This window comes from Lonchura striata, chromosome 31 (assembly GCF_050655825.1).
Source record: "Lonchura striata isolate lonStrDom1 chromosome 31, ASM5065582v1, whole genome shotgun sequence".
NCBI lineage: Eukaryota > Metazoa > Chordata > Aves > Passeriformes > Estrildidae > Lonchura > Lonchura striata.
The window spans coordinates 5,035,846-5,053,320 of NC_140733.1; the positions used below are offsets into that span (position 1 = coordinate 5,035,846).

Sequence of the window (17,475 nt, forward strand, 5' to 3'; positions counted from 1 at the left end):
CAGAAAATAAATTTTTTCCTCAAAAAGTTTTTTCTTCAAAAAACCCACCCAAAACCACATATATCTCCACATCAACTACTTTTTTTCCTCCAAAAGGATGTTTTAACTCAAAATAAAAGAGGAATTTTGCCTCAATTTAGAAAAATGAGGGAGTTACATCAAAAAAATAAACAGGATTTTTAAAGGAGGAATTTTCCTCAGAAAAATAAAGAGGTGTTCTCCTCTAGAAAAAGGTTATTCGCCTTAAATTTGCTGCAGAGGAAGGTTTTCCTAAGGAAAAAAGATGTTTACCTCAAAAAAATTAAAGTTTTTATTCAATAAAGCGAGGGTTTCCCCTCAAAGAAAACAAAACAACCTACCAAAAAATCCTTCAAAGAAAAGAAAACTTTTATAAGGGCGGAAACAGAATTTTCTTAAAATATGTTTTTTTATTCACTGGAAAAGATATATTCATATCAGGGAGGAGTGCTCAAAAAGGAGGTTTTTATTTCAGGAAAAAGGGCATTTCTTAAGACAAAATTATGTTTCTTCTCAAAAAGGAAGTTTTTATTCCAAAAAGGAATTTTTTCCCCTAAAAAAAAATAAAAAAATAGGAGATTTATCTCAGGAAATGAGACATTTACCTCCTGGGGATGGGGGAATTGTTCTCAAAAAGGAACATTCCCTCTTGAAAAGGGATAATTACCGCAAAAAATCCTTTAAAAAAGACCCCTCGGAAATGGGGATTTTACTTCAAGAAAGATTTTACCTCAAAAAGGAGGGTTTTATGTCCAAAAAAGCAGAATTCACCTCAAGCAAAGGAGTTCTACTGCAAATAGAGGAATTAACACAGACGGGAGATTTTACCTCACAGAGTGGAGTTTTAAACCAGAAAAAATGTTTTTTTAAATCTGAGAAAACGTGAATTTTACCTCACAAGGGGGTCTTACCTGAGAGAGGGGGATTTTACCTCAGGAAAGGTAAATTCTGCCTCAGAGACAAAGGTTTTATCTGAAGAAAGGTCAATATTTTACTTCAGGAAGAGTAAAATTTACCCCATGAAACAGAGTTTAACTGCAAAAAAGGGAATTTTTCACCTCAAGGAGGGGAATTTTACTTCAGAAAAGGAGTTTTTACCCAACCAAAGGTAAATTTTGCCTCACAAAAGAGGGGTTTTGCCTCACAAAAGAACATTTCTCACCCCAGAAAGGGGGGTTTTACATCACAAAAGTGGATTTTCCCTCAGGAAAGGTAAATTTTACCTCAGAAAAGAGGGCTTTATCTTAGGAAAAAGCATTTCTCCCCTCAGCAAGGGGGGACTTTACTCAGAAAATGGAAACTTTACCTCACTCACTGAAGAGGGTTTTATGTCATTAAAGTGTTTTTCTCTTCAGGAAGGGGATTTTTATCTCGGGAAAGGTGAACTCTACCTCATAAATCAAGGGTTTACCTCAAGAAAGGGACATGTTTTACCTCATTTTTACCACAAAAAAGAACTTTTCACCCCTTTTCATCTACCTCGGGGCGGCAGAGTTTGCCTCAGAAATGTAAAATTAACTCACTTAAAGAGGGTTTTATCTCATGGAAAAAAACCATTGTTCTCTACATGAAAGGAGCATTTTACCTCAGTAAAGTGGATTTTTACCTCGGAAAGGTAAATTTTACCTCACAGAATTGGCTTTTATCTCATGAAACATGTCACATCTTAGAACAGGGAAATTTTACCTCCGGAAAGGCGGTGTTTTGCCGAAGGGGGGAAGGTTTTACCCTCAGCCAGGTGGGTTTTGACCTCGGAAGAGGTGAATTTTACCTCACGGACGAGCATTTTGCAGCGCCGGGAGCGGCTTTTCCCCTCGGGGCCGGGACGGGCTCCGGGCGAGGTTCCCGCGCGCGCCCGGCCCCGCCCCCCGCGCGCGCCCATTGGTGGAGCCGGCGGCCAATGGGGAGGCGGCACGGCCCCGCCCCCCGCGCGCGCCCATTGGTGGAGCCGGCGGCCAATGGGGAGGCGGCACGGCCACGCCCCCCGCGCGCGCCCATTGGTGGAGCCGGCGGCCAATGGGGAGGCGGCACGGCCACGCCCCCCCGCGCGCGCCCATTGGTGGAGCCGGCGGCCAATGGGGAGGCGGCACGGCCCCGCCCCCCGCGCGCGCCCATTGGTGGAGCCGGCGGCCAATGGGGAGGCGGCACGGCCACGCCCCCCCGCGGCTGCGCGGGGAGTTGGAACCCGCCAAAATCCCGAACCCCAAAAACCTGAACCCGCCAAAATCCCGAACCCCAAAAACCTGAACCCGCCAAAATCCCGAACCCCAAAATTCTGAACCCCCAAAAAACCTGAACCCGCCAAAATCCCGAACCCCAAAAACCTGAACCCCAAAAAAACCTGAACCCCCAGAATCCCGAACCCCAAAAACCTGAACCCCAAAAACCTGAACCTCCAAAAAACCTGAACCCCCAAAAAACCTGAACCCCCAGAATCCCGAACCCCCAGAATCCCAAACCCCAAAAACCTGAACCCCCAAAAACCTGAACCCCCAAAAAACCTGAACCCCCAAAAACCTGAACCCCCAGAATCCCAAACCCCAAAAACCTGAACCTCCAAAAAACCTGAACCCCCCAAAAAACCTGAACCCCCAGAATCCCAAACCCCAAAAACCTGAACCCCCAAAAACCTGAACCCCCAGAATCCCGAACCCCAAAAACCTGAACCCCCAAAATCCCGAACCCGCCAAAATCCCGAACCCCAAAAACCTGAACCCCAAAAACCTGAACCCCCAAAAAACCTGAACCCCCAGAATCCCGAACCCCCAAAAACCTGAACCCCAAAAACCTGAACCTCCAAAAAACCTGAACCCCCAAAAAAACTGAACCCCCAGAATCCCGAACCCCCAAAATTCTGAACCCCCAAAAAACCTGAACCCCCAGAATCCTGAACCCGCCAAAATCCCGAACCCCCAAAAAACCTGAACCACCAAAAATATGAACCCCCAAAAACCTGAACCACCAGAATCCCGAACCCCCAAAATTCTGAACCCCCAAAAAACCTGAACCCCCAGAATCCCGAACCCCAAAAACCTGAACCTCCAAAAACCTGAACCTCCAAAAACCTGAACCACCAAAAACATGAACCCCCCAAAATCCTGAACGCCCAAAATCCTGAACCCCCAAAATCCCAAACGCCCAAAATCCCAAACCCCCAAAATCCCAAAAACCTGAACCCCCAAAATCCCGAACCCCAAAATGCTGAATCCCCAAAATCCTGAACCCCCAAAATCCTGAACACCCAAAATCCTAAACCCCCAAAAACCCCAAACCCCCAAACCCCCTGAACCCCCCAAAATCCCAACCCCTCACAACAACTCAGACCCCTCCCCAAATCTCCCCAAATCCAGACCCCTCCTTAACCCCCCCAAAATAACCTCAGACGCCCCTTTTAACCTCCAAAGTTTAATAATAATAAAAAAAAATCATAATACAATAAAATAAGGCCCCCCCGCCCCCGCCCCGCTTGTTAGTGTCGCCGGGGGGGAGGGGGGGGCAGGGGGACCCCAAAATCTGCCCCCACCCCCCCCCCACTCCCCAAATCCTATAAAAAACCCATTGCGGGAGGGGTGGGGGGGGGGCTGGCCCTGCTGTGCTGGTTGGGGACCCCCTCCCCATTTTTGGGGGACCCCCCGGACCCCCCCAGCGGTGTGTGTGACCCACCCCCCCCCCCGGGGTTGAATGATATAAAAGAAACAAATCAAATAATTACATCGTGGGGGGGGGGAGGGGAGGGGAGGGGGAGACCCCCCCCCCAATTCCCCACTCCGAATTGGGGAGGTTTTGGGGGGGTCTCAAGGTTTTTGGGGGGCCCGGGGTGGCCCCCCCAAGTCCATCCCCACCGTGTCAGCCGCGTCCGTCCGAGCTGGGGGCTCCGCGTCACGAGTCCTGGGGGGGGCACGGGGGTTAGGGGGGGACAACCCCAAAATTTCTGCACCCCACAAGTAACCCCACTGACCCCCAAAGCCTCCCCCCTGCACCCCAAAATCCTCCCGTGCTCCTCCGGGAGCCCTCTCGCCCCATAACCCCACCACACAACCCCAAAAACTCCCAAATTTTCTTCCTGGACCCCAAAAACTCCCAAATTTTCTTCCTGGACCCCAAAAACTCCCAAATTTTCATGCTGCACCCCTCTCACCCCATAATTCACCCCCGTACCCCAAAAACTCCCAAATTTTCATCCTGGACCTCAAAAACTCCCAAATTCTCATCCTGGACACCAAAAACTCCCAAATTTTCATCCTGGACACCAAAAACTCCCAAATTTTCATTCAGGACCCCACAATTCCCACCATTAACCCCCTGTGTACCCCATTAACCCTTTCCGTGCCCCATTAACCCTTTCTGTGCCCCATTAACCCTTTCTGTACCCCATTAACCCTTTCTATACCCCATTATCCCCTTCTGTGCCCCATTAACCCTTTCCGTACCCCACAATCCCCCCATTAACCCCCTCTGTACCCCATTAACCCTTTCTGTGCCCCATTAACCCTTTCTCTACCCCATTAACCCTTTCTGTACCCCATTATCCCCTTCTGTACCCCACAATCCCCCCATTAACCCTTTCTGTACCCCATTAACCCCTGTGCCCCATTAACCCTTTCTGTACCCCATTAACCCTTTCTATACCCCATTATCCCCTTCTGTGCCCCATTAACCCTTTCTGTGCCCCACAATCCCCCATTAACCCTTTCTGTGCCCCATATTCCCCCCATTAGCCCCCTCTGTACCCCATTAACCCTTTCTCTACCCCATTAACCCTTTCTGTACCCCATTATCCCCTTCTGTGCCCCATTAACCCTTTCTGTGCCCCACAATCCCCCCATTAACCCTTTCTGTACCCCATTAACCCCTGTGCCCCATTAACCCTTTCTGTGCCCCATATCCCCCCATTAGCCCCCTCTGTACCCCATTAACCCTTTCTGTACCCCACAATCCCCCCATTAACCCCCTCTGTACCCCATTAACCCTTTCTGTACCCCACAATCCCCCCATTAACCCCTTCTGTACCCCATATTCCCCCCATTAACCCTTTCCGTACCCCACAATTCCCCCCATTAACCCCCTCTGTACCCCATTAACCCTTTCTGTACCCCACAATCCCCCCATTAACCCCTTCTGTGCCCCATATTCCCCCCATTAGCCCCCTCTGTGCCCCATTAACCCTTTCCGTACCCCACAATCCCCCATTAACCCCCTCTGTACCCCACTCTCCCCCCCCAGAACCCCCCCAGCGCTCACCCCGGGGGTCTGGGGGCCGGGCGTGGGGCTGTCCCGGGGGTCCCCCCCCTCGGGCCCCCGACTCCTCTTTGGCTCCAGCTCCTCCTTGGCCAGGGAGGGGAGGTGCCCCCGCTCCGCCCGGCGCTTCCGGCGCCTTTCGGGGTCCCGGCCGCGGGCCCGAGCCCCCCGACGCTCCGCCTGCTCCAGCTGCAGGGGGGGACACCCCATCAGCCCCCCAAAATTGGGGAGCGGAGGGGCTGGGCTGCCAGGGCAAGGCAGGGTTTGGGGTGCCCAGGGTGGGGGGGAGGTGGTGGAACAGCAGCGGAAGGAGGGATTTGGGGGGGGGGTCTCTAAAAGGTTTTGGGGACCCTCAGCCCTGAGGGGTCGGGGGGAAGGGGTTAAGGAAGGGCATGGGGAGAGTTTTGGGGTCACCAGAGGGGATTTTGGGGAGCCCCACCACGAGGAGCTGCGTGGTGCTGGTTTTGGGGTCTCTGAGGGAATTTGAGGGGGGCAGTAAGAGCTTTAAGAGATGATCTGGGGGCAGTTTTGGGGTGCCCTGCAGGGGTTGGGGCAATTCTGGGGTCCCCTGGCAGTTTTGGGGTCCCCTGGCAGTTTTGGGGGGTCTGTTCTGTACCCCGGGCAGTTCTGGGGTCCCCGGGCATGTTCGGAGTGCCTGGACAGTTCTGGGGGTCCCTGGGCAGGTTCGGGGTCCCTGGGCAGGTTCAGGGTCCCCGGGCAGTTTTGGGGTCCCCGGGCAGGTTTAGGGTCCCCGGGCAGTTTTGGGGATCTGTTTTGTACCCCGGGCAGTTTTGGGGTCCCCGGGCAGTTTTGGGGATCTGTTCTGTACCCCGGGCAGTTTTGGGGTCCCTGGGCAGTTTTGGAGTGCCTGGACAGTTCTGGGGGTCCCTGGGCAGGTTTGGGGCTGTTCACCAGGGAGGTTTGGGGTCCCTGGGCAGTTTTGGGGTGCCCGGGCAGTTTTGGGGATCTGTTCTGTACCCCGGGCAGTTTTGGAGTCCCTGGGCATGTTCGGGGTGCCTGGGCAGGTTTGGGGTCCCCAGGCAGTTTTGGGGGGTCTGTTCTGTACCCCAGGCATTTCTGGGGTCCCTGGGCAGTTTTGAGGTCCCCGGGCAGTTTTGGGGTGCCTGGGCAGTTTTGAGGGTCTGTTCTGTACCCCGGGCAGTTTTGGGGTCCCTGGGCATGTTCGGGGTGCCTGGGCAGGTTTGGGCTCCCCAGGCAGTTTTGGGGGGTCTGTTCTGTACCCCTGGCATTTCTGGGGTCCCCAGGCATTTCTGGGGTCCCCGGGCAGTTTTGGGGTGCCCGGGCAGTTTTGGGGTGCCCCATCAGTTTCGGGGTGCCCGCACCTCCAGCAGCAGGCGGAACAGGCCCAGCGGGGGCGGGCGCGTGGCCTGCAGCAGCCGCCAGATGCTCTGGGCCTCGTCCAGCGTCACCTCCAGCAGGTCGCCCTCCATCATCAGCTCCTCCAGCGGCCGCCGCGTGGCCTCGGCCAGCTCCAGCACCGGGCCCTGCAGCCGCGGCAGCGCCGCGCTCAGCGCCTCCAGCTCTGCGGGGACACCGTGGGGACATGGTGGGGACACTGAGGGGACACCACAGGGACATGGGGACATCGTGGGGACACCACAGGGACACAGCGTGTGGCCTCGGCCAGCTCCAGCACCGGGCCCTGCAGCCGCGGCAGCGCCGCGCTCAGCGCCTCCAGCTCTGCGGGGACACCGTGGGGACATCGTGGGGACACCACAGGGACATGGGGACACCACAGGGACACAGCGTGTGACCCCGGCCAGCTCCAGCACCGGGCCCTGCAGCCGCGGCAGCGCCGCGCTCAGCGCCTCCAGCTCTGCGGGGACACCGTGGGGACATCGTGGGGACATCGTGGGGACACCACAGGAACATGGGGACATGGTGGGTACATCGTGGGGACACTGAGCAGACACCACAGGGACATGGGGACATCGTGGGGACACCACAGGGACATGGGGACATGGTGGGGACACAGCGTGTGACCCCGGCCAGCTCCAGCACCGGGCCCTGCAGCCGCGGCAGCGCCGCGCTCAGCGCCTCCAGCTCTGCGGGGACACCGTGGGGACATCGTGGGGACATCGTGGGGACACCACAAGGACATGGGGACATCGTGGGGACACCACAGGGACATGGGGACATCGTGGGGACATCGTGGGGACACCACAGGGACATGGGGACACCACAGGGACATGGGGACATCGTGGGGACATCGTGGGGACACTGAGCAGACACCACAGGGACATGGGGACATGGTGGGGACATCGTGGGGACACCACAGGGACACAGCGTGTGATCTCAGCCAGCTCCAGCACCGGGCCCTGCAGCCGCGGCAGCGCCGCGCTCAGCGCCTCCAGCTCTGCGGGGACATGGGGACATCGTGGGGACATCGTGGGGACACCACGAGGACATGGGGACATCGTGGGTACATCGTGGGGACACTGAGCAGACACCACAGGGACATGGGGACATCGTGGGGACACCACGAGGATATGGGGACATCGTGGGTACATCGTGGGGACACCACAGGGACATGGGGACATGGTGGGGACATTGTGGGGACACCACAGGAACATGGGGACATCACGGGGACATGGGGACACCACGGGAACATGGGGACACAGGGTGCGCTCAGCACCTCCAGCTCTGCAGGGACATGGGGACATCGTGGGGACACTACAGGGACATGGGGACATCGTGGGGACACCACAGGGACATGAGGACACTGAGGGGACACCACGGGGACACCACAGGGACATGGGGACACAGGGTGCGCTCAGCACCTCCAGCTCTGCAGGGACATGGGGACATCGTGGGGACATCGTGGGGACACCACAAGGACATGGGGACATCGTGGGGACATGGTGGGTACATCGTGGGGACACTGAGCAGACACCACAGGGCCATGGGGACATTGTGGAAACACCACAGGGCCATGGGGACATCGTGGGGACATGGTGGGTACATCGTGGGGACACTGAGCAGACACCACAGGGACATGGGGACATCGTGGGGACACCACAGGGCCATGGGGACACTGGGTGCGCTCAGCACCTCCAGCTCTGCGGGGACACCGTGGGGACATGGGGACATCATGGGGACATGGGGACACTGCAGGGACCCCCGGGTCCCCCGTCCCTCCCCGTGGGATCTGCTCCGGCCCCACTCACCCGAGGGCAGGGGCCCGTTCTTCTCGGGGCTGGGGGCGTCCCCGTTCTCCACCGACACCTGGGGGGACACAGGGAAGGAGTTTTGGGGGGCTCAGCCTCCCCCAGCCCCAAAACCACCCCCAAACCCGCCCCAGAACCCCAAAATCTGCCCCAAACCTCCCCAGGGACCCCCAAACCTCTCCAGGGACCCCCAAACCCTTCCACTGTGGTCTGCTCCTTGCGGCTGGCCTCGCGCAGGGGTTTGACACCCCAAATTCCCCCCAAGTCTCGCCAAAAGCCCCGTAATTGCCCCAAAACCCTACAAATTCCACCCAAAACCCAACAAGTTCCTCCCAAAACCCCCACAAATTCCACCCAAACCCCGAAAAATCTCCCCTAAACCCCCTGATCCCCACCTTGGTCGGCTCGTTGCGGCTGGCCTCGCTCAGGATCCTAACACCCCAAATTCCCCCCAAACCCCCATAAATCTCCCCAAACCCCCATAAATCTCCCCCAAACCCCAATAACTCCCCCAAATCCCCCATAACTCCCCCCAAACCCCCATAACTCCCCCTAAACCCCCATAAATCTCCTCCAAACCCCAATAACTCCCCCAAATCCCCCATAACTCCCCCCAAACCCCCATAACTCCCCCCAAAGCCCACCTTGGTCTGCTCGTTGCGGCTGGCCTCGCGCAGGAAACTAACACCCCAAATTCCCCCTAAACCCCCATAAATCTCCCCCAAACCCCAATAACTCCCCCAAACCCCCATAACTCCCCCAAATCCCCCATAAATCTCCCCCAAACCCCCATAACTCCCCCGATCTCCACCTTGGTCTGCTCGTTGCGGCTGGCCTCGCGCAGGATCCTAAAACCCCAAATTCCCTCCAAATCTCCCCCAAACCCCAATAACTCCCCCATAAATCTCCTCCAAACCCCTGTAACTCCCCCCAAAACCCAGTAACTCCCTCCAAACCCCCATAAATCTCCCCCAAACCCCCATAACTCCCCCATAAATCTCCCCCAAACCCCCATAACTCCCCCATAAATCTCCCCCAAACCCCCATAACTCCCCCATAAATCTCCCCCAAACCCCCATAACTCCCCCATAAATCTCCCCCAAACCCCATAAATCTCCCCCCAAACCCCCATAACTTCCCCGATCCCCACCTTGGTCTGCTCGTTGCGGCTGGCCTCGCGCAGGATCCTAACACCCCAAATTCCCCCCAAATCCCCAATAACTCCCCCCCAAACCCCAATAACTCCCCCATAAACCTCCCCCAAACCCCCATAACTCCTCCCAAACCCCCATAACCCCCCCGATCCCCACCTTGGTCTGCTCGTTGCGGCTGGCCTCGCGCAGGGCGCCGTCGCCGTCGCCGTGCAGCCGGTGCCGCAGCGCCGCCAGGCGCTCCAGGGGCCCGGCCACCTCGGGCGACGCCAGGAGCTGGCGGGCACGGTCCTGCCAGGTGATGGCCCGCTCGGTCAGGCACTGCAGGGCCTCGCCCTCGGGCAGCCTCACCGGCAGCTTCTGCAGGGCCACCAGCAGCGCCAGGATGGTCTCGAGGCGCGGCCGGCGCGAGCGCTGGCACAGCGGGCACAGGAACTTGGCGTCCCACTCCCACCAGGCCGGCGAGGGCTTCTGGTTGCCCAGGCGGGGCCAGGCCACGCAGGAGCCGTGGAACCAGTCCCGGCAGAGCTGGCACTGCAGCATGGCCGGCCCCGCGGGCTGCCCGCACACGCAGGACGGCGGCCCCGGGCCCGGCAGGGGCGGCGCGGATTTCTGGGCGTTGGCGTGGCGGAGGCGCAGCATGCCCTCCTTCTCCTTCTGCTCGCCCTCCTTGAACGCCACGATCTGGGGGGACAGCGGGGGGTGAGGGGGGACGGGGGGATGGGGGTGACCCCCAGCCCAAACCCCTTGAACACCAAAATCTGGGGTGGGGGACAGCAGGGGTTGAGGGGGGATGGAGGAAATGTGGGTGACCCCCAGCCCAAACCCCTGAATCCCAAAATCTGGGGTGGGGGACAGGAGGAGGGTTAGAGGGGACAGGGGAAATGTGGGTGACCCCCACCCCAAACCCTTGAATCCCAAAAGTTATGGTGGGGGAGAGCAGGAACAGGGATTGGGGGAAATGTGGGTGCCCCCCAACCCCAAACCCTTGAACACCAAAATCTGGGGTGGGGGACAGCAGGGAGTGAGGGGGGACGGGGGGATTGGGGGTGACCCCCACCCAAACCCTTGAATCCCAAAATTTATGGTGGGGGAGAGCAGGGACAGGGATTGGGGGAAATGTGGGTGCCCCCCAACCCCAACCCTTCAATGCCATGATTTGGGGGACAGCAAGGGAGTGAGAGGGGACAGGGATTGGGGGAAATGTGGGTGACCTCCACCCCAAACCCTTGAATCCCAAAATCTGGGGTGGGGGAAGAGCAGGGGCTGAGGGGGGATGGAGGAAATGTGGGTGACCCCCACCCCAAACCCTTGAATCCCAAAATTTATGGTGGGGGAGAGCAGGGACAGGGATTGGGGGAAATGTGGGTGACCTCCACCCCAAACCCTTGAACACCAAAATCTGGGGTGGGGGACAGCAGGGGGGTGAGAAGTGATGGGGTTAGTGGGGGATCACAGGGTGCACCCCAAACCCCCAAACCCCACAATCTCGGGACAACAAGGAACGCGAGCAGTGACAGGAATCGAGGTCGGATGTCCCCGGGGTGGGGACAGCAGGGACACGAGCAGAGCCAGCTCTGGGGGTCCCGTGGTGCCCCCCAAACCCCCCCAAGTCCTCACCACAGCACCGGGGTCCCGCAGGTCCTGCGCCGACAGCCCCAAGCTCTCGGCGTCCAGCCGGTACAGCCCCGGCTCCTGCCGCCACTTGAGCCTCTTGCTGCTGTCCGAGCCGGCGTCGGCGCAGGGACACAGCACCTGGGGACACCCGGGGAGGGGTCAGCGCCCAGCCGGGACCCCCACCCCCCACCCCGGAGCCCCCCCAAGACCCACCTCGAGCAGGGTGTAGCAGGAGTTCTTCTTGAGGAAGGTGCGGGAGGCCTTGTCCCGCCAGGAGTGCGCGGTGCCCACCTGCACCTCGAGCTGCCGCAGCTCCTCCAGCCGCACCGGCAGGTCCCGGCCCACGGCCACCAGCCCCTCCAGGTCGTCCAGGCACGGGTAGTGGTCACCGTTCTGGGGGACACGGGGGGACACGGGGACGGGATGAGAGTGGCACCTGGGCAGGGATGGGCACGGGGGAGGGACGGGGGGGACGTGGTGGCAGGGACAGGGATGGGGACAGGAATGAGGACACAGTGTCAGGGACAGGAATGGGACAGGGATGGGACACGGTGGCAGGAACAGGGATGGGGACATGGTGTCAGGGACAGGGATGGGACAGGGATGGGGACATGGTGGCAGGGACAGGGATGGGACAGGGATGGGGACATGGTGGCAGGGACAGGGATGGGGACAGGAATGAGGACACGATGGCAGGGACAGGGATGGGACAGGGATGGGGACACGGTGGCAGGGACAGGGATGGGGACAGGAATGAGGACACGGTGGCAGGGACAGGGATGGGACAGGGATGGGGACACGGTGGCAGGGACAGGGATGGGGACAGGAATGAGGACACGGTGGCAGGGACAGGGATGGGACAGGGACAGGATGGGATCATGGTGACAGGGACAGGGATGGGACAGGGATGGGGACATGGTGGCAGGGACAGGAACAGGGACATGGTGGCAGGGACAGGGATGGGACAGGGATGAGGACACGGTGGCAGGGATGGGGATGAGGACACAGTGGCAGGGACAGGGATGGGACAGGGATGAGGACACAGTGGCAGGGACAGGGATGGGACAGGGATGGGACACGGTGGCAGGAACAGGGATGGGGACACGGTGGCAGGGACAGGGATGGGACAGGGACAGGATGGGATCATGGTGACAGGGACACGGTGGCAGGGACAAGGATGGGGACACGGTGGCAGGGATGGGGACACAGTGGCAGGGACAAGGACGGGGACACGGTGGCAGGGATGGGGATGAGGACACAGTGGCAGGGACAGGGATGGGACAGGGATGAGGACACAGTGGCAGGGACAGGGATGGGACAGGGATGGGACACGGTGGCAGGAACAGGGATGGGGACACGGTGGCAGGGACAGGGATGGGACAGGGACAGGATGGGATCATGGTGACAGGGACACGGTGGCAGGGACAAGGATGGGGACACGGTGGCAGGGATGGGGACACAGTGGCAGGGACAGGGATGGGGACATGGTGGCAGGGATGGGGACACAGTGGCAGGGACAAGGACGGGGACACGGTGGCAGGGATGGGGATGGGGACACGGTGGCAGGGACAGGGACATGGTGGCAGGGACAGGGATGGGACAGGGATGGGGACACGGTATCCGTGGGGACAGGGAGGTGTCCGTGGGGTCCGTGGGGACACAAGAATGTCCGTGGGGCCAGCCCCGGTGGGGTTCCGGGGGTCCGCAGCCCCTCGGGGTGGCTCTGGGGGTGCAGTGAGGGGTCCTGGGGGGTTCCGGGGGTCCGCAGCCCCCCGGGCAGCTCTGGGGGTGCAGAGTGAGGGGTCCTGGGGGGTTCCGGGGGTCCGCAGCCCCCCGGGCAGCTCTGGGGGTGCAGAGTGAGGGGTCCTGGGGGGTTCCGGGGGTCCGCAGCCCCCCGGGCAGCTCTGGGGGTGCAGAGTGAGGGGTCCTGGGGGGTTCCGGGGGTCCGCAGCCCCTCGGGGCGGCTCTGGGGGTGCAGAGTGAGGGGTCCTGGGGGGGTTCTGGGGGTCCGCAGCCCCTCGGGGTGGCTCTGGGGGTGCAGTGAGGGGTCCTGGGGGGGTTCCGGGGGTCCGCAGCCCCCCGGGCAGCTCTGGGGGTCCTGGAGCCCACCTGGATCTCCTCGACGTCGGCGATCCAGGCGCGGGCCTTGGCCAGGGCCTCCTTCAGGGCCTGGATGTTGGGCAGCAGCGCCGGGATGTTCTCGGCCTCTTTGATGATGGCAGCCAGCGTGGCCGGGGGGTGCTTCTGCCTGGGGGGGGGACAGGGACCCTCAGGAGACCCCCCCCAAAACCCCAGAGACCCCCAGAGACCCCCCAGAACCCCCAGAGACACCCCCACACCCCCAGAGACCCCCCCCACACCCCCAGAGATCCCCCCGGAACCCCCAGACCCTTTATAGCCCTGGAGAGACACAAGGTGCAGCCCCCAGCCCCTTTATAACCCTGGAGAGACACAAGGTGCAGCCCCCAGCCCCTTTTTATCCCCCCAAAACCATGAGGGGCAGCCCCCAGCCCCTTTTTATCTGCCCAAAGACACAAGGGGGCAGCCCCCAGCCCCTTTATCACACAAGGTGCAGCCCCCAGCCCTTTTTTCTCCCCCCAAAACCATGATGGGCAGCCCCCAGCCCCTTTATCACACAAGCTACACCCCCAACCCCTTTATCACACAAGGTGCAGCCCCCAGCCCCTTTATCCCCACTCAGGTGACACAAGGGACAGCCCCCAGCCCCTTTATCACACAAGGGGCAGCCCCCAGCCCCTTTTTCTCCTCCCAAAACCATGAGGGGCAGCCCCCAGCCCCTTTATCACACAAGGGGCAGCCCCCAGCCCCTTTACACCCCCTAAAACCATGAGGGGCAGCCCCCAGCCCCTTTATCACACAAGGGGCAGCCCCCAGCCCCTTTTTCTCCCCCCAAACACACAAGGCACACCCCCATCCCCTTTTCCTCCCCCCGAGGAGTCTTCTCTCCCCCCCATACCTGGCCTCCAGGCACATCTGCGCCTTCTCCTCCCACCTCTGGGCGATGGTCAGCAGCTCCTGCAGCTCGGCCATGGCGGCGTCCACGGCGGGGCCGGGGGCCAGGGTGCGGCCGGCCTGGATGAGGCCGCGCATGGCGGGCAGGGGCACGGGGGCGCGGGGCGAGCGCAGCGCGGCCGTCACCTCCTCCAGCCAGGCGGCCTGGGCCAGCTGCCGCCGCAGGCGCCGCGCCTCGGGCACCGCCACGCCCAGCCGGGCGCCCCGCTCCAGCAGCGCCCGCAGAGCCGCCGCGCCCGCCGCCGGCTCGGCCAGCGCCGCCCGCAGATCCGACTGGAAGGACTCGGCCTGCGACAGCAGAGCCTGCGCGGGGACACGGGGATGGCTGAGGGAGACGGTGGGAGACGGGTGGGACAGGGTGGGAGACGGGTGGGACAGGGTGGGAGATGGGTGGGACATCCCTGGGACACGGGGATGGGGTGAGGGAGACGGTGGGATGGGGTGGGATGGGGTGGGAGATGGGTGGGACGGGGTGGGAGACGGGTGGGAGAGGGTGGGGTGGGAGATGGGTGGGACATCCCTGGGACATGGACACAGGGATGGGGTGAGGGAGACGGTGGGACAGGGTGGGACGGGGTGGGAGATGGGTGGGGTGAGGGAGACGGTGGGAGATGGGTGGGATGGGGTGAGGGAGACGGTGGGACAGGGTGGGAGACGGGTGGGACATCCCTGGGACATGGACACAGGGATGGGGTGAGGGAGACGGTGGGACGGGGTGGGATGGGGTGGGAGATGGGTGGGACAGGGTGGGAGATGGGTGGGATGTGGTGTGACACGCCTGGGACATGGGGATGAGTGAGGGACAGGGTGGGATGGGGTGGGACACGGTGGGAGATGGGTAGGACATCCCTGGGACATGGACACAGGGATGGGGTGAGGGAGACGGTGGGACAGGGTGGGATGGGGTGGGAGATGGGTGGGACAGGGTGGAGATGGGTAGGACATCCCTGGGACATGAACACAGGGATGGGGTGAGGGAGACGGTGGGAGATGGGTGGGATGTGGTGTGACACGCCTGGGACACGGGGATGAGTGAGGGACAGGGTGGGAGATGGTGGGATGTGGTGGGAGATGGGTGTGACACCCCTGGGACACGCTTGGCACACGGCTCGGACATGATGTGACAGCCCAGGGACACCGTGTGACCCCTGTGACCCCGGTGTGACACGTGTGACCCAGTGTGACCTGTGTGACACGTGTGACCCTGTGTGACACATGTGACCCCATGTGACTCCTGTGACCCCGTGTGACTCCTGTGACTCCTGTGACACGTGTGATCCCGTGTGACCCGTGTGACTCCTGTGACCCCATGTGACCCGTGTGACTCCTGTGACCCCGTGTGACCCCGTGTGACCCGTGTGACTCCTGTGACCCCTGTGACATGTGTGACCCCGTGTGACCCGTGTGACCCCATGTGACTCCTGTGACCCCATGTGACTCCTGTGACCCCTGTGACATGTGTGACCCCGTGTGACCCGTGTGATCCCGTGTCACACGCGTGTCCCCACCTGCACGGCCCCCAGCGCGTGCATCTCACAGGGCAGTCGTTTCATCCGCTCCAGGAACGCCCGGAGCTCCTCCAGCGGCAGCGGCGGCGCCGGGACCCTGCGGGGACACCCGGGGACATGAGGGGACACCCGGGGACATGAGGGGACACCCGGGGACACCCAGGGACACCCGGGGACATGAGGGGACACCCGGGGACATGAGGGGACACCCGGGGACACCCAGGGACACCCGGGGACATGAGGGGACACCCGGGGACACCCAGGGACACCCGGGGACATGAGGGGACACCCAGGGACACCCGGGGACACCCGGGGACATGAGGGGACACCCGGGGACACCCAGGGACACCCGGGGACATGAGGGGACACCCAGGGGACACCCGGGGACATGAGGGGACACCAGGGGACACCCAGGGACACCCGGGGACACCGAGGGGACGGCGACACTGCGGCGACACTGCAGGGACACGGGGACAGGGAGGGGATGGGGACACGGGGACTCATGGAAGGGCTACAGGGAACAGAATGGGGACAGGGACGTGTCCAGTGTCCCCTGGGGACAGGACAGGGACAGGGGACAGGACAGGGACAGGGAAATGTCCAGGACAGGGACACAGCAGTGTCCAGTGTCCCCTGGGGACAGGACAGGGACACAGCAGTGTCCAGGATGGACAGGGGACAGGACAGGGATAGGGAAGTGTCCAGGACCTACAGGGGACAGGACAGGGACAGGGAAGTGTCCAGTGTCCCCTTGGGGACAGGACAGGGACACAGGAGTGTCCAGGACAAGGAAGTGTCCAGTGTCCCCTTGGGGACAGGACAGGGACACAGGAGTGTCCAGGACAGGGACAGGGAAGTGTCCAGGATGGACAAAGGACAGGACAGGGACATGAAAGAGTCCAAGACAGGGACACAGGAGTGTCCAGCTTTTATGGGGACAGGACAGGGACATGGAAGTGTCCAGGACAGGGACAGGGAAGTGTCCAGGACAGGGACAGGGAAGTGTCCAGTGTCCCCCTGGGGACAGGACAGGGACAAGCAGTGTCCAGGACCCACAGGGGACAGGACAGGGACACAGGAAGTGTCCACCTTTTACGGGGACAGGACAAGGACACAGGAAGTGTCCAGTGTCCACCTGGGGACAGGACAGGGACATGAAGTGTCCACCTTTTATGGGGACAGGACAAGGACACAGGAAGTGTCCAGTGTCCACCCTGGGGACAGGACAGAGACAGGGACATGTCCAGGACAGGGACACAGGAGTGTCCAGGATGGACAGGGGACAGGACAGGGACACAGGAGTCTCCACCTTTTACGGGGACAGGACAGGGACACAAAAGCACAACAGGCACAGCAAACTGAGCACGTTGCACCTGGGGCCGGACACACGGGGACGGTGCCCGGTGCTGGTGCCACTGAGCTGCTGAGGACACTGAGGGGACAGCAGGGGACAGCAGGGGACACTCACCCGGTCTCCTGGGAGCTGATGAGCCCCAGCGCCTCGGACACGCAGCGCTCGGCCTGGCCCAGGCAGCCCTTGAGGCGGTGCAGCAGCTCGTTCTCGGGAAACTTGCGCTCCCTCGCCTCCGACTCCAGCGCCCGCAGCTCCTCCAGCGCTGCCCGGGCACAGCCGGGGGGGTCAGGGCTGAGCTCTGAACCCCCAAACCGCCCTTCAGAGCCCCCCAAAAATCCCCCCAGCAGCAGCACGGGACCCCCACTCAC

At 60.9% G+C, this 17,475-nt stretch overlaps 1 protein-coding gene across 3 annotated transcripts in view; it reads right to left on the reverse strand.

The window, feature by feature from the left end:
- Positions 1-3,392: 3,392 nt before the first annotated feature.
- The window catches only part of KDM5C (lysine demethylase 5C), a 38,623-nt gene continuing 24,540 nt past the window's right edge, over positions 3,393-17,475 (reverse strand). The window contains exons 17-28 of one of the 3 annotated variants that reach the window (XM_085563761.1): positions 17,222-17,369; positions 15,754-15,850; positions 14,190-14,548; positions 13,322-13,460; positions 11,426-11,605; positions 11,216-11,350; positions 9,755-10,279; positions 8,445-8,502; positions 7,261-7,322; positions 6,600-6,737; positions 5,260-5,445; positions 3,394-3,906 (exon numbers count right to left, since the gene is read on the reverse strand). In XM_085563761.1, the coding sequence (XP_085419887.1) occupies positions 3,898-3,906; positions 5,260-5,445; positions 6,600-6,737; positions 7,261-7,322; positions 8,445-8,502; positions 9,755-10,279; positions 11,216-11,350; positions 11,426-11,605; positions 13,322-13,460; positions 14,190-14,548; positions 15,754-15,850; positions 17,222-17,369 (2,036 nt within the window). In that variant the 3' untranslated portion in view covers positions 3,394-3,897. Of the gene's footprint in view, positions 3,907-5,259; positions 5,446-6,599; positions 6,800-7,260; positions 7,323-8,444; positions 8,503-9,754; positions 10,280-11,215; positions 11,351-11,425; positions 11,606-13,321; positions 13,461-14,189; positions 14,549-15,753; positions 15,851-17,221; positions 17,370-17,475 lie in introns of all 3 variants that reach the window. The other 2 variants (XM_085563762.1, XM_085563760.1) reach the window with 2 other exon arrangements.